The sequence below is a fragment of the Salarias fasciatus genome (assembly GCF_902148845.1).
Source record: "Salarias fasciatus chromosome 7 unlocalized genomic scaffold, fSalaFa1.1 super_scaffold_4, whole genome shotgun sequence".
Lineage (NCBI taxonomy): Eukaryota > Metazoa > Chordata > Actinopteri > Blenniiformes > Blenniidae > Salarias > Salarias fasciatus.
In genome coordinates this window covers 5,424,509-5,450,056 of record NW_021941229.1, presented here as the reverse complement: position 1 = coordinate 5,450,056, position 25,548 = coordinate 5,424,509, and the positions used below count along the sequence as shown (strand labels likewise).

The 25,548-nt window shown below is 44.0% G+C and overlaps 1 protein-coding gene across 3 annotated transcripts in view; it reads left to right on the top strand.

The window, feature by feature from the left end:
* Positions 1-833: 833 nt before the first annotated feature.
* LOC115382789 (collagen alpha-1(I) chain) overlaps positions 834-25,548 on the top strand; it is a 98,384-nt gene continuing 73,669 nt past the window's right edge. For all 3 annotated transcript variants that reach the window (XM_030084682.1, XM_030084681.1, XM_030084683.1), the window contains exon 1: positions 834-1,115. In XM_030084682.1, coding sequence (XP_029940542.1) covers positions 992-1,115 — 124 coding nt within the window. In that variant the 5' untranslated portion in view covers positions 834-991. The remainder of the gene's footprint in view (positions 1,116-25,548) is intronic.

The window sequence follows — 25,548 nt, the reverse complement described above, 5'->3', positions numbered from 1 at the left end:
TGATTCAGTCTCTTCTTATGAATTTGTATTTACATCTGCAACATTTCAGGACTGAGAAAACGAAAAATTCTGCCAAAATCTAGTTTGAATGCTCAGCGACGCAAAGACAGTTAGGAGCAGGTTTCCAGATAATGAAACTGAAGAACATAAACACACTGAAAGACCTTCACCCGTGGTTAGTTGGGCTTGGCTCTTGAGGAAACACATGAAAGCAGGATTAGAGTGAAAATTATATGGCAGTCGCTCACAACAAAGTCAAGGCTTTCTGAAAATCATATCTGAACAGAGAGCTTGATTGTTTTGGTTATTTAAAAGTCACTTTTGTGTATCGACTGGAGGTTAACACAAGCAGACCAAGAAAGGAAAACTGGACATGAGGAGGAGTTTAACTTGAAGTTTTGAAGAATGTATCATAATTTGATTTCAGAATTTTTTTTTTACCGAAATCACCTAAATCTTTATATCCAGAGTTTAATATCAATAAATACAGAATGAAATGAATGGAAATTAAAAATAAGTGGTTGAGTTTGTAAAAGCAAGCGGAGTACATCAACTATACAAGTTTTTTTGAACATTTTGAATCATGTCTGACTGCCTGTTGCTTTTCCCATTGGCCCTCCGCTGTGTGGAATCTGGAGTGTCGGAGTCTGGATGTTTCATGATGTGGAGCTGGAGACAGGGCTGGGGGGCAGAATGGGTGGAGGCCGTGCAGGAATTTAATTGGCCTGCATTGGGGAGAAAGGGGGCGGCGCCTCTGTTGGCTGTAGTGAGGAGGTGCAGCTGCAGGAGGAGAGAGGCTGCTGCAGGCTGAGGAGGAGGAGAGGTGAGGAAGATGGCCTGCTTGTTTCAGTGAAGCCATTCTTCACAGAATTCAGAAAACTTCAAAGATGTTCCTCAGTTATTAGATTCTTCTCCTTCCTCTCGCCTGGAGCTGCTGCGTCCATCCTGATCACCTTCTCCTGGTTTGCACGTGCGGCTCATAGGCGGGAAGATGTTGCTCTGCCTGATTAAATGCTCGCTCTGCCTCGTGGGGCTGTTGACGTCGCGCGCCGCCTCACGTGAGGACGCAGCGGAGGATTTTGGAGGAGAGTCCGGCTCCGGGATGCTGCGCGCAGGTAAGAGCCGCCGTGCGTAAAGACGCACACCTGAGGAGCTCCGCGAGCCTCTTTCCACTGGATAACAAGTCCCACACACACTTTTATGTCTGTGGTCATAAACATGACAGCAAGTTAACGACTTCGGTTTTTTTTTTTTTTTTTTTTTAGTTTTTTGCTGACAAGGTGGGAAAAATGCTTGGAAGTAAGAAAAGATGTTTTAAAAGACTTTAAAGATAAACGTGGAATTGTTTTGTTGCATTGTGCGTTCAGAACTGGTTGTAATTCAGTTTTTCAGTCAAGGAACTTAAATGTATAAGTTTATCACTTCAATTAACCTAATTAACATGTGCTAATAGAAGTTCACCCCTTATAGAATAGAACACAAGATTTAAGAATAGATATTCTCTATGATTCCAGAGGAAATTATCTCACACTTAAAAGCAGTTTTTGCTATAAGTAGGACATTTTAAACACTAAACACTCTGTGTGTGCATTGTTGTTTCATTGTGAGATCAATAACTGAGAACAGGGGTCCTCAGTCCTGGTCCTGGAGAGTCCTGCATGTTGCGTTGGTGTTAATAGAATCATTGGATTCGGGGATGGAGCTAAAACATGCAGGATCCCTGATCCCTGAGCTACAAGCATGCATCACTGGTTTGGATTTGTGTGGTAACTTGTCTCATGAGGACACGCTTTGATGAAAATCTTACGATCTAAGACAGAGTGTCAAACATAAGGCATGTGGGCCAAAATCAGCCCACAGAAGTCTCCAATCTGGCCGCCAAACTGCCAAGAATACTTGAAATGTGCTTTGTTTTTTGGTACCATAAATCGAAATTGCCTTTATGTTGAGGAATGCTTTGTTTTGTGAAAATATCAACATTTTAATCACATATACTCTTTAAAACTCGACTTTAAAGGTTGATTTGGCAGAAGTTTACTGGTCCAGCCACTCAAGATGAATTTGCTCTGTATTAGGCCCCTGAACTAAAATGTCTTTGACACCCCTGATCTAAGCCGAAGTCTGAGTTTCAGCAGAAATGTTTAAAGTTCGATTTCAATAAATCTGCTAGAATTTAATGCAACGTCAATGCAGTGTAAGGTAATGACCATTCACCGTATGTGTAGGCTGTAAAAAACTCAGAACGCTGATGGGATCTGACTTGCCTCAGGGAGAACAAAACGCATGGAAGGGAAAGCATTACGTTAAGAAATGGGCTGTAAAAAATGTGTGTGTGTGCGTGCACTTATTTTAATGACATTGTGGGGTCTGCAATCTGAGCATCCACTTTTTTTGTAGTTTCCAGCCTGAAATATAGGGACTAAAATGCAACAATTAATAATTTTAAGAGGTGGGTCCTTGGAGGAAAATGCTGTGAAAGTGTGTGAGTGTGTGCGCGCACTGTATGACTTTACACTGTGGGCTGTGCAACCCGAGAACTGTTTGGTCTCTTCAGCCTTGTGCGCACTGAAATGCAAAGGCAGGGAATTCAATATGTTATTGATTGGGTCCCAGAAGTTATGCTCTAAAAACTTTGTGTGTGTGTGTTGATTTACTCACTTTATGAGGTCCAGCCCACCTCATGGGGACCTAACTGTGGTTTCAGGCCAAAGGTTAGTGCTCAGTTAAGGTTAGGGTCAGGGTTAAGTTGAAGGGTAATGGTAAGGTTAAGGGAAGGGACTGGAGAATGCCTTGTGTCAATAGGTGTGCCACATAAATCTGCAGAAAGTCTCCTCCTCTGAGCCTGCTTCTGCAGGTTTCATCCCTTCAAGAGAGTGTTTTCTATCCGTTCTCAACCTTCCTGCCTCGAAAAGACTAAAAATAAAATAAAACTGAATTGAATTATAAAGTTATCAGTAATAAAACTCAATGCCCCAATGATATAAAGCGATTTCATCTTGGACCCCCCCCCCCCCCCCCCCCCCCAGCCCTCAAATATCAGTCCAGACCTCTGAAAGTTTCCTTCTTCTGCCTCTGAAAGCTGTGATTTCAGCCAGTCAAACCTGATGTGCTCATGCAGCTAATAACAAGGTGTCTTTACCCTCCGAGGCTCTTTAAAACCCAGCGGGACGCCGGCCGGCCTGACGTCATGCGTTCGGGTCAGCGCAGTGTGAATGCAGATGAAAAACTTCCACCTCAGATCAGCTGCTCCTCAGACTCAGCAGATCTGCTCTGCCCGCGGCCCGGCGGGGGGTGAGGGGGGAGGAGAGGAGCTTTTGGCAGGACGAGACTTTGGCCATGATGAAACAATAAGGCTTGGGCTATTTGCACTGCAGTCCAATTACTTTTAACAGGAGTTTGTGATTACTCCAACAACAGCTCTTCAAACTCAAAAATGGAGAGCTTTTAAGACATGTTTGTAGTTTTAATTAAAAGTCTGGGGAACCCAAAGCCTTTATTGAACATCAACAAGTCTCGTCATAAAGTTAAAGTTCTTAAACTAAGACTTAAAGGTCTCTCTTTAGTACTTTGCTCATCCTGTAATGTTCCTCATTGATTTGCATTCAATAAACAGCATTAAATCTGCATTATTTCTACCTCTTTTTGTGAATTTAATGCCTTGATCAATCGTTAAACCACAACCTTTATCTCTTTATTAAAGAACCGGATTGCAGAGAAACCAGCCCGGTTTGGTTGACAGATCCATTTTACATGACCCGAAAGAGATGTTCGGACTTGCCAGATACATCAGGCTGACAAAATGTCTTCGGTTTGCATGTAACACATGTGGGAGCTCAAGCCAAAAGTCGTGTGTAGTTATTAAATCACATGGAATGCTTTCACTGTGCCAAGCCAACCCGGGCTAATCAAAACACTGTTCTCCCCGTGCTGCCATGCCGCCTCCTCCCTGCTCTCATTGTCCGGACCTATCTTTGTTTTATCAGCGCTGCTGACACAGTGACACATGCGAGAGGAGCTTTTTAATGCAACCTGAAACCCGGCTGGTCTCCGGCTGGACCTCTGCCAGGAGCTCGTGTGTGTTTTGAGCGGGTTCCACAGCATTACTCGTTGTGTACTCTTCTCGGGGGGTGGTTTATCACATTTCCGTTTCTGCCCTCACCAAGAAACCCAAACAGAGAAGTCTGTGAGGGAACCAGCTGAGCGTTTGGATTGGAGCGATGGGCTGACAGACGGACTCTGCTGCGTGCTGACGGAGTCCTGCCTCTGTTTCACAGTCCAAGTAGATGACATTGTGCTGGTGTGGATGGTTACGTAACGCCGCAGCGATGGGATCAGTGAGAACAGACCAAGCTGCTCATCTCAAGCATCCAGAAGGTCTGGGAACATTCTGGAGCCAGTTCGGCCTCAGGTGATTCCTCTCAAATAACAAAAAGATGCAACCCTGTCAGTCTTCGGGAGTAATATGAAGGAGTCCTCTCAGTGCTGTTTGGTACAGTATTCTTCATGTGTTCACTATTTTACTGTCAGATTCCCTTTGTTGTACAATGACCTGCTCCAGATGGAACCTTATTGAGAAATTTGTGCTGATGCTGCAAATCAGATACAAAGGGAGGATGAAAAAAACTGTTCTGCACTGACGGCCATGAGTAAAAACCAGTCCGGAAAAACGTGCTGGACATCTGTCGTGGTGTGACGGATCAACCGAAGCCTCCTTATTTCGGTTGTGTTCTGGATTAAGTGGTGTTTCTACCAGCTCTGAACTAACCAGGAGGGATCTGAAGGATTCCAGAAACCTGCAGGAATTCGTCTGCCACACCCTCTGATGAGGTTTTCAGTCTTTTATCAGTCTTTAATCAAATTGATCCAGGGTTTGTGTGGAAGTATCACCAGTTTGGACATTTCCACCTGTCAGTCTTTCTGAGATAAGATCTGTTTACATATCATGAATGTTGCCAAAGCAGATATAGAAACTATCCCGGGGTTCTCCTTTAGGTTTACCAATGAAGATTGCAGTTGGACTTCTGCGCCATTCACATTTTGCATTCATCAAACTCATTTGTCGTCTTTACCAAGACCAAGTCTTTAGTCGTATGGCATGGGCGAGCGCTCTCAGGGGGAATAGAAGGATGAGCAGTGCGCGGTGCCATGGCAGCACGTTGATTCAGTATAAATTGGTGGAAATTTCACCACTTAGTGTTGTTTACACGACAGTATAGCCAGTCAACAAGGTGTCCGTTTACAAGACAACGGGTGAAATTACAACAGAGCTCTCTGAGAGAACTGTACATGATACCCTCCACTGTGGTCTGTTGTGTAATCCTGTAATCCTCACCTCTGCTCCTGAGCCCTTCATGTTGTCCATAAATCACCTGTACAGTACATGAAACATTCCTTTCACTCGGACGTGATGAATTGTGTTCGTTCTCGCTGCGACGTTGGACGAGAAATTCCTCCGTGGCTGATTTATCTGTTGTACAAAGGCGTCTTTGTCCGAGCAGCTCAGATTAGACTTTGAAGCCGGGCAGAGCGGTGTGCGCACCTTAAAGCCTGGTGCTGAATAGATAACCGTGCTGCCGGCCTTTAATCCCATCTGACATGAATCTGCAAGGGAGCCGAGACTCCGTCCGCCATGTCTTTCAGGAATGGAAGGTCAGATTATCGGTACGGGGTTCGAAGTTGGCCTTTGGCCAAAGATTCAGTAAATTTGAAACAAACCTTTGTATAATGATTCAACTAAACTGTAAACTTTTCTGAATGACAACAAATCTGACTCATTTAAACTCCGCTTCCATTTCACCTCGGTTCATTTTGCAGCTGCTGATGGAGACATGTGGTCATTACTTCAATGATTTAAATCCTACTTACTGCTTATCGCTCCAAGAAAGCTGCTTTGGAAAGTCATTAAAGGAGTGTGTTATGACTTTCCAAAACTTTCCAAAGCCTTAAAACAACTCCTTTATAACCAACATGACTTCCTGCACAAACAGAAGACGATCACAGAAGCTTCTGATTATGCTCATGTGTGGCAGAGGGAAAAATGGTTTTAGTGGGAGTATTTATTCAAAGAGGCATGGATATTGACTATAAAATTGCTTTTTTTTTGTTTGTTTTTCCTCCAATTGCAAATTTATGCTTGTACTCTGGACTGTAAAACTATCGGTCCTCTGACAACATCTGCCACTTTTAGCCAGTTTAGAAGTTATGTTATACCTTTTCTTGCTGTTAATTTGTACCCACATGTCACATATAGTGGTGAAGCATCATTGGCAGTCACAACGATAATGCCAAGTGGAAACGCCAAACTTTCATTTTGTATATTGGGGTCAATTGCTGTTTTTGAAAATGTTCCGACTTTGGCTGCGTGTAAATGGAGGGAAACATGTTTCTGAAATGCTGCCAATGGGAATATTCAAGACGGCCTTAGTAAATACTTCTTCAGCTCATGTGGGAGTAGATGGACAATAAGAACTATGTTTATCTTCAGAATGTCATGACTCCCAGTCCAGGTTCTCAGCTGCACCCACTAGTGGTCCAGTGTACTTACTACATGTCTGCTGTTTCCGTGTAAATGCTTCATTTTCAAAACACAAAAACAATTTGCTTTAACTTGAAATGTTGTGTAAAAGGAACCCAAATTAGTCCGTCCACCATCAACGCAGCTTCCAGTTTTCCTCTGAGGCTTTTCTTCATGTTATTATTTCTTGGTAAGCTTAACGTGCGCTGTGGTCTTCAACATTTTGACATCAATCACCTAAAGTGAAAGGTAGCAGCTGGGTGACTTTGTGTCATGTGACACATTATACTCGACATATGACTGAAGCATTCTTTCATTCAAGTGTCACATTAAACTCTGACATATCTCTTGAAAGATTGTCTGCTCTGCAATGAAGTAAAAAAATGAGACTGTTTACATGCAAACAGCAGAAATACAGATAACAATGTAGTCAGTATGCTGGTGCTGTTGGCTGCTTTTATTATAAAACCACGCATACATGCACACAGACAGCAATACGCTACATTAACAATGGTGACAGCATGGACATTCTTAAGCTTCCCAGTGTATCATCTTATTAAAGAAAAAACACCAAATACAAACACAGAGTGCCAAAGACAACATAGTTTTTCTGTTTTCAATTAAAAACATTGTGGAAATAATTTTCAAGATACTTTTTTATGTAGGCTGCTATACCTAGAGCTAAACATTCCAACACTCGGCCGCTGTGGTGACAGCCAGATGTTAATTTTGAGATCTGAATATTCGCCATCCCCTCACCGCAGCCACACTACTCTCACTACTTCGCTTTCACTTTGCACTATGATGGACCTGCCACCACTTGGATGGTGGAAACAAATCTCAGACCCCCATCCTAAAATGGCGTCAGCCGTATACTACCTTGTATTTTCAGAGTAACTTATCTGGAGGCAGTTTCCGCACTTCCTGAGGAGAAAACACACACAGCTTCAAAGGGGTTTGAGTCCAGTCCTGGGTGTCATTTCTAATCCTTGCATTCATCCATCCTTCTATCTGTCTGTCCATCTATCTCTCCTACCCGTCACCCATCTGTCTCGTATAGCATGCATTGACCTCTGACCCTGTGAGATGGGTATCTCCAGAGCAGCTGCTGGGAAACAGGCCTGCGAGACTTCTGGGAGGTGTTCCTGTGTCTCCATCCCTCTCAGGACCCGTTCGCCTCCACGTCTCTCACTCGCCCTCTTCAGAGGTGGAACTGGCTGAGTTACCGTCTGGACCTTCTGTTTTAGAGGGGAAACTGAGCAGACTTCACTCGCATCTCCAGTAGAAAGTTTTCGTAACCTGGAAGAATTTATCTGAAAGAGAAAAACATGTTTCAGTCATGTTTACCAGAGATGATGTGAACGTGGTTTAAATTATGCAGTTTCCAAATGTTTCTTGCCCGATGAGGAGCGGATCCTGAGGGGATGTGTTTATCTGGCCAGCAGCAGATACTAGCTGGATGGACTTCCATGGAATTAAAGTGAAATCTTGCTGAAGCTGAAATAATTAGTCGAATAATTCTTTGGCATAAGATGCATCATAAGAAATTCATTGCACATTCCAGACTGAACTTTTTATCTTTTAACTTCTGGTCAGAATCTTTGAGCAGCTCCATTTTTTTTAATATTCAGTAATCTGGATTTCCTGTATTTGGGAGCCAAAGATGTGCAATATCATCAAATATTACGTTTGTGCTCTCATGTCTTTTTGATTCAGATAACACTTTAATATTTTATCTAATTCAATCCTATGATTGATATTTAATATTTCCAAATCCACATATGGTTAGGATCTACTATTCACTCTTTGTTCAGTTTATACAGAAACACTGTTGTGTGAAGAGCATTGCAGCCGCCGCGAGGCGAAACACTTTTTGCGTTTATTCCTTTTAAAGACTTTGATTGTGGAACTGCACATTCCTTTACATTATGATGAAAAAGATCTGTATTGTTTTCAAAGGTTTTTGTTCTCTTCACCTCAACACCCACCGCTTGGTGATCTTTGCCATTCAGACTCACTTAAGCCCCCCGTGCAGCACCCATGTCACATCTTGAAGCCCTCCAGTGAGACCAGATCAAACGTGCAGCACCCGCCATGTCGCCGGGATTCGAGCAGGTTGAGCCCCATGATGTCACTGCCAATATAACGCCAGATCCATAACCGCACATCTGCATCCAATGAAACGCGATCTGAGGCCTGGGTGCCCGGCGAGAAACTGACCTGGAGCCCATTAGCCGGGCCGTAACCAGGCGGAGGCCCGCCTGCACCGTGCACCGTGCACCGTGCACGTGGACCGGGCCGCAGCCGTGGTTCTGGGAGCGGAGCGGGTCGCGGGCTGCGGTTGGCTCTGTGTGAACAAACGCGGGTGGAGAGGGGGCTAGGTGCAAACCACATGTTGAACCAGAATCTTGTTCCATGACTGTAATCTCCTCCGCGGCCCAACTGGAACCAGATGGCCGATGGAGCGGCTGATAACACTCAGACTGCAGCTCCTCAGATGTTTGGGGCGAGACATAAATAACAGAAAAAAGCTTTTTATTCTTGATTTTGTAACATTTATGGCCTTAACTCAGTGATGACTTTGTAGTGTTGCTTCTCGGTGCGTCTCCCATCAGTCAGCCTGCAGCAGACCTTTGTGGAGGAGCGTGTTCCACCATCTGGCTGTTTGTTCCCCCTCTGCTCTGTTTGTGGTTTTGCTTTGACTAGTCTTGTCTATCCTTCTCTGCACGCATCTTCACAGCTTGCAAACGTTGAACACCTGTTTTGTTGTGGCGTTTAAACCTTGCAGTGATGCCATTGCACAGGTATGATCTGTTTAGGCTGCCAGGGGTCGTGTTTTTGTTGTTCTGGTGCAGCAATTTACATTCTTACTTGTTGAATAAGAGACTTTGAGGAACGACTGGGTGAAAAGGTGGGACTGTGGTGGAAATAAATGGTCAATAAAGCCTTTCGCTATGAGCTCTTGTGCTTGTAATCCCATATGGTGTCAAACTTTAAAGTATGGCACTGATGATAAAATCATATAATTGTACTCTAAAATGGTTTTTCACTCAGCATTTTCATTTGATTTTGTTACCTAAAACTCAAAAACGGTTCAGTACTGCAGAGTAAGTGATGCATAGCTGGTTTTCCTTTGCTTCCCAGAAACCATAGAAAAGTAGAAATGCACTCGCTGCTGACTTACCTTTCAGGAGCACATCATCAATGCAGTAATCTTTATCCGTTTTAAAAGAAGCATCTCTTGATGATTGGAATTCGACGTGTCCGTCCTTGCAGAGTTCAGCTTATTGTTTGTGTTTTTGAACTGCAGTGTTGCTCTTTAGCTTTATTTAGACAGATTTTGTGCCGTTGTCAGTACCTACTGCTCTCCACCTGACTGATGAAGCAGTGCAGATTCCTCAGAAGCTGGTTGAGAATAATTGAATTGATTGGGCTTTATTAATTTTTGCTCCAGCTAGTGATTTGATAAACTCTTAGCTAATATTTTGTTTTTACAACAGCTGCTCGGTTCTTATTTATCTTGAGATAAAAAGTCTGTCTTCATGCCGTCACACAACAGTGGTTTGGAACAAGGTGCTCAGTTTGCTTCATTCCGCCTGAATCTGCTGGTGGACGGGCGTCTCATGACTAAATCCCGACTTTATTTGGCGTCTATCTGCCCCGCGGGTCCTGTTTAAACTATCATATTATTGTAATTCATCATGAGAACAGAGTCACGGTGGAGCCGGGAGGCCGGTTTTAACTGCTGCAGCTGTGACATGTGTAGCTGCCTTCATACGGCTGTGTTCCACAAAACAGATGCCAGGTGATGCAATGTTGTCTCATACCGGACACACACACACACACACGCACACACACTCCTCTTTTACCCTCGAAAAGGACATTTTCATCTGAATTCTGAAGGTAGAGAACTTGACACAGCCCGGAAGCCCAGAACTCTTATTAAGGGGGATTTATAGACATAATTTAGACTGAACATGGCTTCTGACTCTGTGTCTGGATTCAAACTCCACTAATGGTTTAATGTCTGAAAAGTTCACCTCCACAACTTCCTTATGGGCCATCAGACGTCACTTTTGAACCTCTAAAACATGATTTAAAGTCCTACTCAATGGACCAACCCACCAAGGCCCTGTTTACATGTTTTCAAGTGAAAATGCAAAACTTTCGCTGTGCTTTTGGGACAGCTGTGCTCAGAGCCACTAACAAGGCAACTTTTTGACAACTGCCTCCAAGAGGAAACCTTTTGAAAACCAATTCCTCATCTGTGGAAATGAGGACAAAATGCAACTTCTTGAAAACACCCTGACTCCGTTTATCCGTAAACTCCAGACAACACGACTTTTCTGGAATGCTGTTATTGTGCGTACGCACCAGCACATTGTTCTTTAATTCACCCACTAGTGGCCTGGCATGCTAACTGCAGCAGAGGAGTTACATTTCAATATATCGCCTTAAATTCCAGGTTGGGATCATTTCTAAAACATCAGAATCTGTGATCCAACTCATTGCATTTGCTCTGGTTAAAGACACGCCGGTTCAAGTTGCTCTTTAATCCAGACCCTGAGTCTTTGAGATAACGTGAATTATTCAGACCAGAGCCCGACTCTTTGAACGAGATCCAGACTCTGTGACGAGTCATTAAACTCACCACATACTGAACATTCTTTAAACAGGACCGTTTCAAGAAGAGGAGTTTCAGTGAAGTCAGCAAAAACAAAATGAGCTGCACCACTTAGCTGTACAACACCGTTAAAGGGTTCAAAACACTTCATAGACTGTAATCAGTGTGTGTGTGTGTGTGTGTGTGTGTGTGTGTGGGTGGGTGTGTGTAAACTTTTCGTGATTCTCAGATCCCTTCACAGCCTAATGGTCGTATTTTGTTGAGAAAAATAAACATACATGAAAACTTTCTTGTTTTTCCTTTGGTTTGCTGGAAAAACAGCGGCTCACTAGGGGACGTTTGGAGTGGACTGTAGCGGCGGATGAATGGCACGTTGAACACAGAACCAACAGCGTGTTTATTTTAGCGCACCGCGCACCTTGCTCATGTCACTCAGGGTCAGGAAAATCCAGATGCTTTATGAAACAGTGTGTCTGTGTATACAGGGGTTCCTTTCCCCCAAAAAAACCTGTTTGCATGTATATACGTGTGTGTGTGTGTGTGTGTGAGTAAGGCTGTGTGTTTATCTGTGTGCACGCCACGCATTTAGATTTTGAATAAAAAGCGGCCTCTGGCTTCGTTCAGCTGTTCTTTTCCTCCAGTGTTCACAAACACACCACTGTAGGAGTCCGCTTATGTGTAAACCTCATGTAAACTCATGTTTTAATGCATGTGAGGCCTCACTCACAAGACAGCGTCTCAAGTGGAAACATTGGCTTTTGCGTTTTCATTTCAAAAAGGTTTTGCATTTCCTCAGCAAAGAAAATTTAAAAGTTTTAAAATTTGTTTACACAGAAATGGCAGAAATGCTGAATTCGATGTAGATTTCGTGGCTGCTGGTGGTTGTTTTTTTTTTTCATAATGAAACCACAGAGAACAATAAGCTGTAAACATCAACAAAGGCGATTAGAAGGATGTTTGTATGGACAGACCACGAAACTAGAGTTGGATCATTTTCGAAAAGTTCTGCCTTGATAGCTGTTTTCCAAAACTTGTGTTTTCAGTGGCTGGAGCACCGTTGTGTGAACAGATGTCAAAAGAACAACCAAACTTTAATGTTTTCACTCTTCTCTTACCCAGCTTTCAACATCCTTCAATCCAAATGAAATTCTTTTTTTTTTTTTTTTTTTTTTTTTTTTAATTTTCTTGCTGGTTGTTGCCTCTACCTGAAAACACTCCCCTGTTGTACATGATCTAATGGTAAGAACCCGCTGCAGCTTTCATTCCATATGAAAGTTCACATTCAGTCACGTCACTTCTCTGTCAGTTCTGTTATTTCTTGGAGTTAATTTGGTGCCGTGAAGCCATTCCTCGGGTTCCTGAGCTGCTAATGAACTTGTAAAACCTTCAATAAAAGCAGCAGGTCTTCAGGTGAAGCGATAAGTGTGATGGACAGAAATGAAAAAGCCCCCCGACGGCCTTCGAAATGAGCGCCGCCCCGACGAACATGTGCCGATGCTTATCTTTATTGGTGTGGCTGAGCTTGACTGATGAAGAGGTGACAACTCGGGTTATTCATAACAGAACTCCGGCCGACACTGTGTGTGACGGCCGGAGGGGAAAGTCTTCAAAAACAGTTGTGTTTTCTCTTTTTTTTATTTTTTCTCCACGGCTGAACTGTGCCCTCGCTGTCTGTCAGGACCCGTCTGACCTGGAAAGCCCTTGTTTACTTTAACGTGATTGATTTGTTGTGAAATCTGCGCTCGCGGTCCGGTATGTGGCCCCGGCTGCTCACGCTGGAGTCCAGACGGCTGGAGGCTTATTATCGGCCCCGGTGGGTTTGCTGCCGGGGACCGAAGCCCGGCGGCCGACCCTCAGGCTGTCGTCCGTCAGCTGCGTGGCCGCCGGGCCGCTCCGACCGGAGCCGCTTCCCCCAAACACAGAATCCATCACAGATGCTCGGCACGACCCCAAGAAGTAGAAAACTCTCTTTTCATTGATGGTTTTTTTGTGTTGTGTGTCTCAAATAGTCTTTTGAGTCAGATACAGTTTTGCATGTCGACATATGCACAAATTTGAGGAATAGATTGGTTCTGTGCTTCACAGTTTATTTTCAACGAATTGTAAGTACAGTAATGACCAGGTTACAGTGAGATGTATGATTGTAGTTTGATTTTGTGGCTCTATGCAACTGCAGGCAGTGGCTTGTTCATTTATGTTCATCACACCCAGAACCCTTTGACCAAACGTTGGTTGAAATTGGTTTGGAGTATGGCTGTCAGGATTGCTATTACTCTGTTCATGTCCTGGCAGATGGCGAAGAAGAGATTACTGATCACTTGACAGCAGGAGGATGGTAATTTAAAAGCATTTTGCCTCTTGCTTTGAGGAGTTTGCATGATCTCATTGTGCATGCTTGGGCTTTCTTTGGATAATTTGGGACCCGATCTTTAAGTGTTGATCAGACCAAGATGTGTCCTTCAAACCGGGTGGGATTAACTCCATATCCCTGAAACCTGTTGGATAAACCGTGATGGATGGTTGGGTGGAGGCTACAGAATGAGATGATTGCATTTTATCTTCTTATCAGCTCAGCGACAATGACTGTCATTAACTGTACAGCAAATGTAGGCATGTCAGCAGCCTGCACATGCTTACACACACACACACACACACACACACACACCAAGCATGTGAACAGTGTACAATGAAGAGATCCGAACACACACACACAAGGCGGTAACTGTACCCTGTTGTCTGCATCACATACCTGAGAGACGTGCGGCTGTACATGCAGACTGACAGTGTTCAGATAAAGCCTCAGACCAGCTACATTCCTGCTACACTTCAGCCACTTTGATTCACATGGGCAGGAACCCCCCCCCCACACACACGGAGGGGAAGAAGGGGGGGTGCCAGATTTCTACAACTGAAGCGAGGCCGCTCCACTGGTACCCTGGTCCTCTGAGTTGCTTTTTATATGACATCTTTAGATGATACAACATGGATGACTAGAAAGTTGCAGGTTTTTAGTCTTTGTTGTAATGTTTATGGTGGCGTCTCACAGTGGGATCATCCCCCACTTGAGTCTGGGCTCTGAACCCTTCCTGAGGTTAGGGTTAGAGAAAACATACTTTAACCTTAACTGAGACGAAACCATGCATGCACAGGTAGAACATGCAACTTCAAGTCAGGGGAAAGCTTGCTATGAAGTGAGAGCTGCATCCACGACGCCACTGTGTAGCTTGTCAAAGTCCCTCACACTTATATTTAGAGAGAAGCTTGTTGCATAAAGACTATAAAGCTTTCTCTTCTGAGTGTGTGTGTTTGTGTGTGTGTGCGTGTGTGTGGTGGTCTGCCTCTGGTTTGCCTTGACTGACTAAGGATGATGGATAGCAGCTTTATGTTGCCAGTTGCACACTGAGAGGATTGTAACAAAGGTTCAGGAAGAAATTCGATCAGATATTGTTTCCATCCAAGCTTGGCATCATCATGTAGGTACAGAATTACCTTTTCTTCATAATTAAATTGTCCATTCCTCAAACTTTCTTAGACAATGTAGAGAGAAAGTTTTCTTTCAACCCCTCTTTTTCACTGATCAAGGAGATCATTTCTGGATGACATTCAGTCGTGTCTTTACTTTACTTTTTCCGTAGCTTGGTTGCAGACCAAGCATTCTGCAGCCGAGGTGTTGAATCCGGCCATTTATCAATCAGTTGCTGGCAGCCAGCATTTGGAAAACTATATGGTATAGGTTTTCCTCTGAAGTACAGTAACACAACTCTCAGATGCATGCTCGCACACATAACAACCTCTTTGTGCAGAGTCCTCTGGCATCCATCACTGTTGATGTCTCGTCACTGTCTTTGTCTCTGTTCTTGTTTTCCCGCGTTTCCCCCTCCCGAAGCGAAGCGAGGATAACCCGGTTCTCCTGACCCGGCTGTTCTCTCAGCTCTGATTTCAGGAGTGTGACGCAATCGACTGCGGTCTGCGTGGCTGACAGACGTGAGGAGAGAAGCGCCAGTATTTGCACTGCCAGGGCGCGTGCGCACACACACACACACACACCTCAGGATGTCTGAGCAGGGTTGAGGGCCACAGACTTGTTGCAGATCGTGTTTCCACCAGTCGATGCAGTGGAGGTCAGATGGAGGACGGATCTCATGTGCAGACTCTTCTGCTTTAATGAACGTGTGACTGGCAGGCTGCTGCCCTGAGTCCAGTCTGTTATCCTGGAACAACAGTGAGGCCTATTGTTCTACTGACTGTACCGCGCTACGGTCTCACAGGAGGCTGTAAGAGCGGCCGGCTCGGTCGCACTTGACTCCCCGGGTCAGGATTCATTCAGCTCGAGACCTTTTTGACCAGAAAGTCTTGTAAAGGTTTTTACAAGAAGTTTTTACAAGCACTTTAATGAGGATGTCGGTGCAACTGTGGTGTTTTCTTACCACATCCAGTCTGTCTGCATGATGAAGAGGATCCTAACAAGACAGGGCAGTGGTTACGAAGACAGCGAAGACGTCTGGGGTCAGAAAAACTTTGCTTGGCCACTGTCAAGCTCGACATCCTTTTTATTCCTAATGGTACCTAAATACCAACAATTGATTAAGAAAAACAACTCAATCAAATCAGTCTCATTCACCACTAGAGAATTTGCAGCACTCAGTATTTCCATTCCGTTTTGGGCGTCCATTCACATGATATTTGTGCTCACAGCAACTTTTTGAAAGCAGCTCTCAAGGTGGAACTTTTGGAAAAATCCGTCTCAATGCAGATGCGCAAAACACCGCTACTGCACATGTGCGCCACAGCTGGAGCTAGTAGTTCGTCTGCACATGCGTGAATAGATGGAAAACATCAACCCCCAGTCCACATTCTCCTGGGACTTGGTAGTTTCACAGTTGAGTGTTTGTTAATGTTTACAGCATGTTGTTTGTCTGCACACACGTGTGTGGTTTCATTGTAAAAGCAGCCAACAGCACCCACTAGTGGCCCAACAGTCCAACTACATCATTTTCAGCATTTCTTTCTGTAAGCGTACATCAAAACATTGATGTGGGAATACAGATATTTCAGAAACAGGAAATGGAAAAATGAAGCCTTTTCACTGGAAATATTTCTTACATTTTCTGGACAAGATTCATTTTGAAAGCAGCCGTAGTCAAAATACGGTCCAGACTGATTAAACGAAAGTAAAAGCAAATAGTGTTCACCTGAAAGAAAGCTAATGTCAGTTAGCATCTGAAGTGTCAAAGATTGATTAGCTCTACATTAAAGTGCTCCGAGCTGGTATTTCCTTGTTAATGATGGGCCCAAGAGCTCAGGAGTCACACGACAAGAACCGTCACTCTTATGGTTTCAGAACTGTAAATCCCCCAAAAATCTGACAATTGACATCCTTCGAAACTTCAAACAAATCCAAATGACCTTGCAATGCAGAATTCTAGCATTAAACTCCATGTTTGCTATTTTAACACAATTGGAAATAGAGCATGTTGAAATCCAAGCGAATCCTCCTTGGAGCAGATGAGCCGGGGCGACTCTCATCACGTCAATAGGTTTGTTAGTCATTCAGTCATTTTCCTCGAAACCACAAATGCGAACCTCATGCTGCAGAGACTGGAAAGCACAAGGGATCCTCGGCGTCATTAAGATTCATTCTCCGGGAACTTTGGATTTCTGGAGCAGATTCTGTGTAAATCCATGCAGCAGATGTGGAGATGCTCACCTCACTGCTTCGGTCAATTGTTTGAGCAGCTGGACCCGTGCTTCGCAGCAGCTCGTCCAGCTGATGCAGAGACGAGCGCTTTGTAACCTGCGGCAGCTTTTCCATCAAGACTCTCTGCAGTCATGAAGTTCACCACAGTTTTGGACTGAATAAATCATATTTAAAACCTACTTTACATATGAAACAGCCGTCTTTTGAAGAACCTTTCTACTTGAAATGCTGTCCTCTGAACGGGGCCTGAGTGAATAAATTACACGACTCTTCTATGAGCCAAAGCTCAATAGTTTTACATGCAACTCTTCAGACGTGCGCTGCAGCCAGACGTCTGTTTCTCGCAGTGTTTAGCTTACGTCTGGAGCGCTTGTCGTGTGAAGACAGACGCTGCACAGCAGACATGCGGCGCTGTTTGTGCAGGAGCGACAGACAGCGGCGCGGTGTCAGCGCCGCCGCGGCGTTCCCATGCACCGGTCGGCCTGGGTCCTGTTTAATTTGTCAGTTTGAAAACACTCTGGTGCTCCGGCTTGAAAAAGAAAACCCCCCGAATCAGGTTGCTGCTTACTCAGTAACATGCTCCCAGTAGAGTTGATAAAGTATCTATTATGTAATATGGAAAGCCTTAATTTGTTTTTCTTCTGTGGTTCCTGGTTATAAGATCCACAGGTAACAACAACAGTCGTGAAAATAAATCAACAAACTTCAGGGTGCTGTAAATTAAAAGTTAATTTTCGGTGTGTTGAGACAGTGCTGACGCTCATATTAATGTTTTCTGTGGAAATAGTGGCCTCTTCTCCACGAACGAGGCCGCCCTCCCCCTCCGTCTCGAGGTAATCTCCAGGCGGGGGCCGGGATCTGCTGGTTTGTCGTCTTTCCAACATTTCACTCGCTGCGTTTCCACTCCAGTTGAGATGTGTTCGTCTTTCAGTGCGGCAGTAGGCTTGTTATCTGACTCACCAACTCCCCTCGGCCCACCCAAAAAAAAAAATTCCCCTTGGCCCCCGCCCCCCCAAGCTTTCCTCATCTCATGTAAAAATGCTAATTTACAGGCTGTTCTGCCCTCACCCGCCCTCTGCAGCTTTATTTTTCTAACTGGTATGTACGACACATGTAGCTTTCCCGGGCCTCATGCGTTCGCAGCTTCAGCCGACACATTCCTCATCTGGCATGTTCGTTTCTAGGAATCGCGAAAAAAAAAAAAAAAGAAAGAAAGGAGGCCAGAGCTCAGCAAAGAGGGCACGATAGCATTATAATGGCCTTAAAGAGCATGTAATCACATAATACCCCCATATTCCAGCATTTGTGTGGCTCTGGAGCCAAAGACTTTAAATAAATCTCACTTAAATACCTGGCTTGGCGCGGAGCGGCGGCGTCTCGTGTTGCTTTGTGGGACGCTGGCCAGTCAATTACAGCAGGTGTTGTTTATGTGCCTGGTCAGGGTCCAGCTTAAGAGACTGGCTGTCTGTGAAGTCCACTTCTCCAGATGGAGCGACGGGCTCGTCCGCTGAGGCCCTTTCACCTCTCTCATCTGCTCCGCAGCCCTCGGTAGGTGCGGCCCGGGGAGGTAACGCCGTCCCGGGACTTGGATGTGCGTCGTGCGTCCGCTCGGCGAGAAACGAAACATCTCTCATGCGAAGCAAACTTGTCAAGCTCACATCTGTGAAAACAGGCAGATTGTTCCTGTCAAAGTTTCCAAATCTGAGTGCGTGCTGTGTTCCAAAGGGAAGGAGTTGGATGATTTCTTCTGTTGTATCTGGTAAACAATGAACTGATAATGAGTCTGACCATCTTGTGATTACAAAATCATGTTTGCGTTTGACAACTGATCAGTCGTTGTTTTGTTGCAGATAAATATTTCTGAGAAAAAAACTCAAGAAAATGGGATTTAGTCTACTGTGTCCGACTTTAGTTGAAAAGACGCTTTGTGATCGTTTACATCCTTGTTTATGACGCTGATTCGATAACTCGAGTTCCTTGAAAAGTGCAGAGACCGTTTTTGAAAATGCTTCATCTCGTCGCGCCCAAAGTGCAGCGAAAGTTTCCCACTTTCAGTTGAAAACACTGTCCTGTAAACGAAGCCCAAGTCGAGATCTGTCTGTCACTTCCGAAGGAGCCTCAGATCAGTTTCCATCCAGAAGGCCTGATTTGTGTCAGTCTGATGTTTTATTTGTCTAACTTTGAATTGTCAAACTAATTTTAGTTCAGAACCGAAGAATTTAGCCCAAGTACTCATTCAGTAACAGATACTCTTAATTTTGTCATTGTTTTGTGTGATGACCAAAAAAAAGGTTGCATTTTAAAATACAGTTGTTCATGAAAAAGTTATTAAGAAGAACATTTAGTTCGTTCCAGGGAAACATGTTAGCACCTCTGAGCCTGAGAATATTTATATATGCACAATATACGTTTTAGAATTACTTTACTAGTCCAGTACTTTCTATGATAGTTACTAAAAAAAAGTAAAATTCTTGTACGATGAAACAAGAGTTGTTTCTTCTTTTTCCCAGATTGACTGCCTTTCTCACATTTTGCTTTAAATCATTTAAAAATATCTTCATCCGTTTTTACAACCTGCTAATAATCTGACAATCCTGAAGACCTTCTAACCTGATCATGATATTTAATTAAAAAAAAACCCAAAAGCCGCTTCTTGAGCTGAGGAACACCTGCCATGCTGTCGTATATCAACCTCCTGAGCCATTTGGACTTTTGACATTGACTTTAAAATCCTCTTGTTGTCCTTATAGTCACACCAGCATTGACCTCGGCCTCCGTGACCTCTGGGTCGCTGAGCGAGTGTCAAACTGTGGAACAAATCCCTGATGGATGTGCCGGATTCCCTGCAGTCAGACTCTCTCCGCTGCCCTCTGCCCCGATGTCTCCAGACATCAGCGGCTAGCGTTACGGCGCTGGAGCTCCGTCATCCCGCTGCTCAGCGTCTCAAGTTCAGAACCCCTTCCCGTCAGGAAAGACCGATAAAACAAGTATTGAGATGTGGAGGAATCTTGTGTAAATATCTGAAATGAGATGAGTATTAGTCCTCATTCTCATCTGCAGTGTTTTGAAGAGGTGAAGCACCGTCAGGCCCTGCAGCTCCGTATCAGTCGGTGTAAGTCACTCCTGTGAAAAACAGCAGGGGGGCGATCATCACTCTGTGTGCTTCCTTTGGTGTCCTCTGATGGATTTCCAATCGCACCAGTCCGGGGCAAGTGTTGACTGGTGCTGTTCTACATTTCCTGAGTTCAAAGTTGCCCTGGAGAAGTTATGGAGCATTGTCTCAGCGAGGCTGCCGAGCTGAAAGCTTTAGAGCGGCTGTTTTCATCGATCATGCTGCTAAACGGCACTCGGGGTTTTAACGACATGTTATTTACATCCCTGGTCTTCAGTAAAATGTTTCACCTTTGGGTTTTCTTGTATTGAAATAATGATTAATGTTTGGATCATTGAATGGTTTAATGTAGAATGAGTTCAAACGCAGTTCAACTGGAGCCTTGTGCTAAATGAAAATAAGCAAAGGTTACTTGGAGGAATTGGGTCACGTCAGTTCTGTGGCCTGTTTAACACTCCTCCCACAGTCAGAGCAGCTCGCTGGATTCTGAGGCAGCCCTGTTTTCACAACGTTTTCAAGTGAAAACGATAAACTTTTGCTACGTTTTGGGCAACTCTTTACGTGGTGCTCCATCTTGCAGAAGAGCTGCATCACATCACAACACTGATTAAATTGAACTTGAAATGGTTCAGCGAAACGGCAAAAGGATATGGTGTTTCTGGAAACTCCAAAAGTCAGATGGTTTTCTTGAACGTTCTGACTTTGTTTCAATCCACCGTAAAGAACCAGAACGTTGTCCTGATGTCCTAAATAGTTTGTCAATTGCTGCAAAAGGTTGAGATTGTAAGTAGAAACTTCAAGAAAGAAAGAATCATCCATCATTTTGTTCTTGTCGTGGACAGTTAAGTGACAGAAACGACAAATGAAGGTTCTAATGTCTTTCTCAGCACTCCGGGACAGACTGATTGGCCGGATCGACTCTTTTGAATACTCGTAGAGAAAGATTGAGTCCTGCAGCCTGCATGTTTACATGAGGCGCCTGGAGATTCTCTTCATGCAAAAATAGAAAAAGACCTTTGGAACACAATTTAGGAATCAGATAGTTTAGACTTGAGTTACAGAAAATCCTCAATAAATGTCCAGATTCCCGAGATGCTGAACGTGTTTTAGTGCTACTGCTGCGACTCCGGTTTGAATCTTTGAGCAGACTTTAGTGGTTCAAATTTTGGTGCCTATTAAACATCATTACTTCCAAATCTATCCCCGAGGCACTCTAATCCCCCCGTTCATTTCCCCTCCTTTCCTAAAGAAGGACCTATTGTAACATTTTTATAGCCACATCCTAAATCTATTGCTTTGAGCCAATCGCTCACAGTAGAACTGCACTCTGACAAAAACCACAGATAGTCAAAGCGCTGAAGTCTGACAGCTGGTATTGCAGTTTCTTTTAGAGCCTTTTGTGTAATTTGGTGGTTCAAAGTCCTGGACTTGTTTGGTGAATTTGCTAACTACATGAAAAAAAGCCATTTGCAGGATTTTCATGTCATCGTTCAGAGACAAACTGCAGTAACTGAAAAGTGAAATTTCATTAAATGGGAAATAATTACCCTCCTAATAATGTGCTAAACATTCAGAAACTGCATAGAGTTCCCAGTTGTGATTGTCTCCACCTGCAGCTGCAGATGTAATGATTTTTGATGTGAAAGCACATTTTCTGTGGGGCTCAGTTTGACTTCGTGTTGATGTTTTGGAGATGCTGGTAAGGCTGAATGAAATTCAAGTCCAAAAGTCCTCATTTAGAAGAAGGTTGGATTTGATAGATCAGTCCAGTGACATTCATACGAAATACCAAAGACCCCAAAACATTCCTATCATTGCTGCTGCGTCGACATGTAAACACACATGCAAAACACAACAGAAGTGTGCGTTTTCTCTTGAAAGTAAACATGTCTTAGTTTACTGCAATTTTTAATGCTTTGGAGAGAAGCTAAGCAAAGTTCTATTTGTCTAATTAGCCTGCATTAAATACTCAATTTTATCCCTGAACATATTATCTGTTCTCCAAACTTAACCCAGTAGTTTTTATACCAAAAGCCAAAAGCCATGGATGGATGGATGGATGGATGGATGGATGGATGGATGGATCCTCATGCAGGCAGTTGTTCAGTATAGACCAGCTGCTCGGCTGTTTTATCCATTCAGGCCACTTAACTCCCTCTGAGCTCCCTGAGTGGCTGTAAGCCCGCCTAACAAGCTCGTCTTTTACACCCCGCTGTAAAGAACAACTCTTGAAACAGGATCCCGGCTCTGGACCTGTTACTGTGTGATGGACAGTCAGTCCCTTTTTAACTGTACGAGCAGGAGGTATTTCCATCTGAGTGTTCCTCAGTCTGCGGCTGAGCCGAGGCTCTGTGTGGCAGTAGGTGTGCTCATCAGTCCGACTGATTAAGACGTTTAGGAACGCGGAGCTTTCCCATGTTTCCTGTGCTCACCCCAACTTTCCATCTCTCGTTTCCCACTTATCTGGCCCAGTGATCCCAGACTGTCCTTTTCCACGGGGCAAGGTGGAAGTCTTTAATCTTCCGTCTGTTTAGGCGGCTTCTTCGACCACAGCAGAGGCGGGTAATTGTACCAGCATGGTAATTGAGCTATCTGTTGCTCCGTCCCGGTCTTTTAAAGTAATGTGATCCCACCTCAGGACCGAGAGGCGGCCGGCTCCACTTCCCCTCTGATTATGGCTACTGGAAATCATCCAGACCAGGAGGCCGCGGCGGGATGAGGGAAGGTTTACTTAAACCCCGTCTACACAGTGTTTTCGAGGGTAAACGGAAAACTTTTCATTTCAGTTTTCATTTTGTTTTCTTTCATCACAAAACCAAGCAACAGCACCCACTAGTGGCCCAACATGCCAACTCATCATTTTCTATCTTTCTCTTAAAGGTGCTGTAGGCAGGATTCGGCATCTCCGCCATCTTGCTTAGGTTTACCTAAGCAAGATGGCGATTTGACCCATCTAAGATGGCGATTTGAAACCCAGCACAGCCAATCCTGTCCTGTTTTCTCTGACATCACGCCCTTAGGCAAGTTAAGCCCCTCCCACAAGCACATGCAACTAATGCCCCTCGACCAATCACGGTTAGAGCCTCATGGGCTCTTCTGATTGGTCAAAGATACCTGGAGCTGTCAAGATTCCTTTTCAGCTCAGAACAGAGACAGATGGAAACGCTGCGCCCTCGCGGTAGTGCAATTATGCTACACTCCTAAAGGATTATCAATGGATACTCTAACATTTAATCCAAAGAAAACACAGAAAAATTAGCACTGACTAGCAAAATCCTGCCTACAGCACCTTTAAGCTGCGTTAGATATTTTGATCACATAAGATCAATTGATCTGCTTATAAAGCTCTACAGGCCTCTGATAGCAAACATACACACATCTAGTAGGAATGAGGGAAAACTGCAAATTGATGTATGAAGACTGTCTGCGTAGTGTGATCATCTGCATGTAAATACATCGCGCTTTCAGTTTGCATATGTTTTGTGGGTAATCAACTGGGAGGAATACCATGATTGACATCAAGCACAAATAATCCAATGAAGAGTTTTGCATCTGTTGGACGTTGTTTATGTTGGAATGCCTGCTGGAAACAGTTTTGTTTCTCTGTTCATTTGTTTGCATTCACCATGGAGTGACTGGATTGGAGCACTGAGCTCCCACGATATGTAATGTCTTTTCTATAATTGTTTTTCATCTTATTGCACCTTGGGGTTGAAAAGAATTCATAAAATTTTCTGCATGTGACGAACTGACAACACTTATGAAATGATGAAGATGATACAATGGATTTAAATCAGAATTTGGCCCCAAAAAATCCACGAGAAAAGATTAATCTATGGGGGAAAACTAGAACTTAATACATTCAGAAAATATTGTAAGATCTAAGAAGGGGGCATCACAGAAAATATATAAATAAAAATCGGTAAGCATGACATCTTATAATTACTGTATTCTTTCCCATGAATCAGAGATTTAATAGAGTCTCCCTCCAACTTTGTTTGCGGCGAGTTTAGCACAGTTTGCATGTTCCTGTCGGCTCACTGTAACCGAAACATGCCTGTCCAGGTTTTTGAGAAGGAAATGGACCCTGCCAATCTGCTCGCAGAGTTAACGTACTGTGGAGAACGTGTGGCTGGAGGTCAGGAAACACTGAATGTTTGCGGCCCTCGGAGACGCCTGGTGCACCAGGTGCAACTGTGTTTGACTGGCTGTCATCTGTAACGCTGAAGGAAGTCCAACATGTCTATATACGTGTGTGTGTGTGCGTGGCCGGACGTGTAATGAAACCCATGATAACAGTAAAGTCACTTTATTCTTCAAAATGACTCGTCTGGCACTAACTGGCAGACTGGTGACTGGTTCACAGACCAGTTTAGTCACCACTGTCAATCACGTCATTCAAAGCTGAATATGAACCCAATCTTAAGTAGAACCAGATTTTTCCTCTTATCAGGTGAGAGAACAAACTACTACACTCAAGCAATCATCCGGTCTTAAATCAGGGTTAGAATAATTAAAAATACTGTTGGAGAACGGAAAATTTCAGGAGTAGTTTCTGCATTTAGACTGTCATTAGAAGCATGTTGGGAAATGTGTCTGAATGAAGCCTCCCAGCTTTCCAGGCTGGACTGAACCGACAGAATTCTGGGAGCAGGCCAGCTCTGATAATTGCGTGAAGTCTAGAAGGTTCTCAGAGCAGAAGACGAGACGGGCTTCAGTCTGGCCCGGTGCCGCCACGCCGCTTTTGGTGGACAAATGCTTTGGTGCCAAGACTTGTAAACCTCTTACATGCTCTGCTCCGGTCTGAGCCAAAGAATTACCCTGACTGAGAGACGTTTGCAATTATGGACTCCAACCATGAAGGAGAGCGGAGCTTCATTAGCATTTTTATACAGATTTTTTTGCTTTACGTTACAATAAAATGCCATTTCTAGTCTTGGTGTTCATGTTCACGCTGCGGCTGCCTCATCCCTCTGGAATGAGAATATTTAAATGTCTGAGGTTTTTCACTTTTTCACTCCATTTTTTTCCCCCTGAACCGTTTATTTGAAATGTTTTTGGTTTTAAGTTGCTCAATGTGTTAAAAGTTTCAGCCAATCATTTTTCATTGCTGTCAGAGATTTTTTTTTTTCTCTTAAAGAATGTATGACAGCATTGTAAGACAGTTTTCATTTTCCTCAGACAAGTAATTAGACGGGCACGGGCTGTGGATGATTTATATGCCGTAGTTACTGACGCAGGATTGGACAGATGTGAGTAGCCAGCGGCTGCACGGAGTGCAATACCTCTGCAGAGGAAGCCTCCATCCAACAACAATAAATACGCACGAATGCTGCCACACGATACACACGTTCGTCTTTCCTTCTTTTTGGGTGCAGATATTCATCATAAATGCACTAATTACTTTACTGAATCTCTTGTAAAGGTAGAAAAGAAAAGAAATGTTTTCTTCCTGGAAGCCTGCAAAGCATGTTTCAGCACGCAGACTTCTCCTCATCCTATCATGTGGCCCGACCGGTCGGGCATCAAGGCCTCATGCGGAAAGCAATTTGCAACAGGTGGCATCCAAAATGTGTTGGTAACGCTGTTTGTGCTTGTAA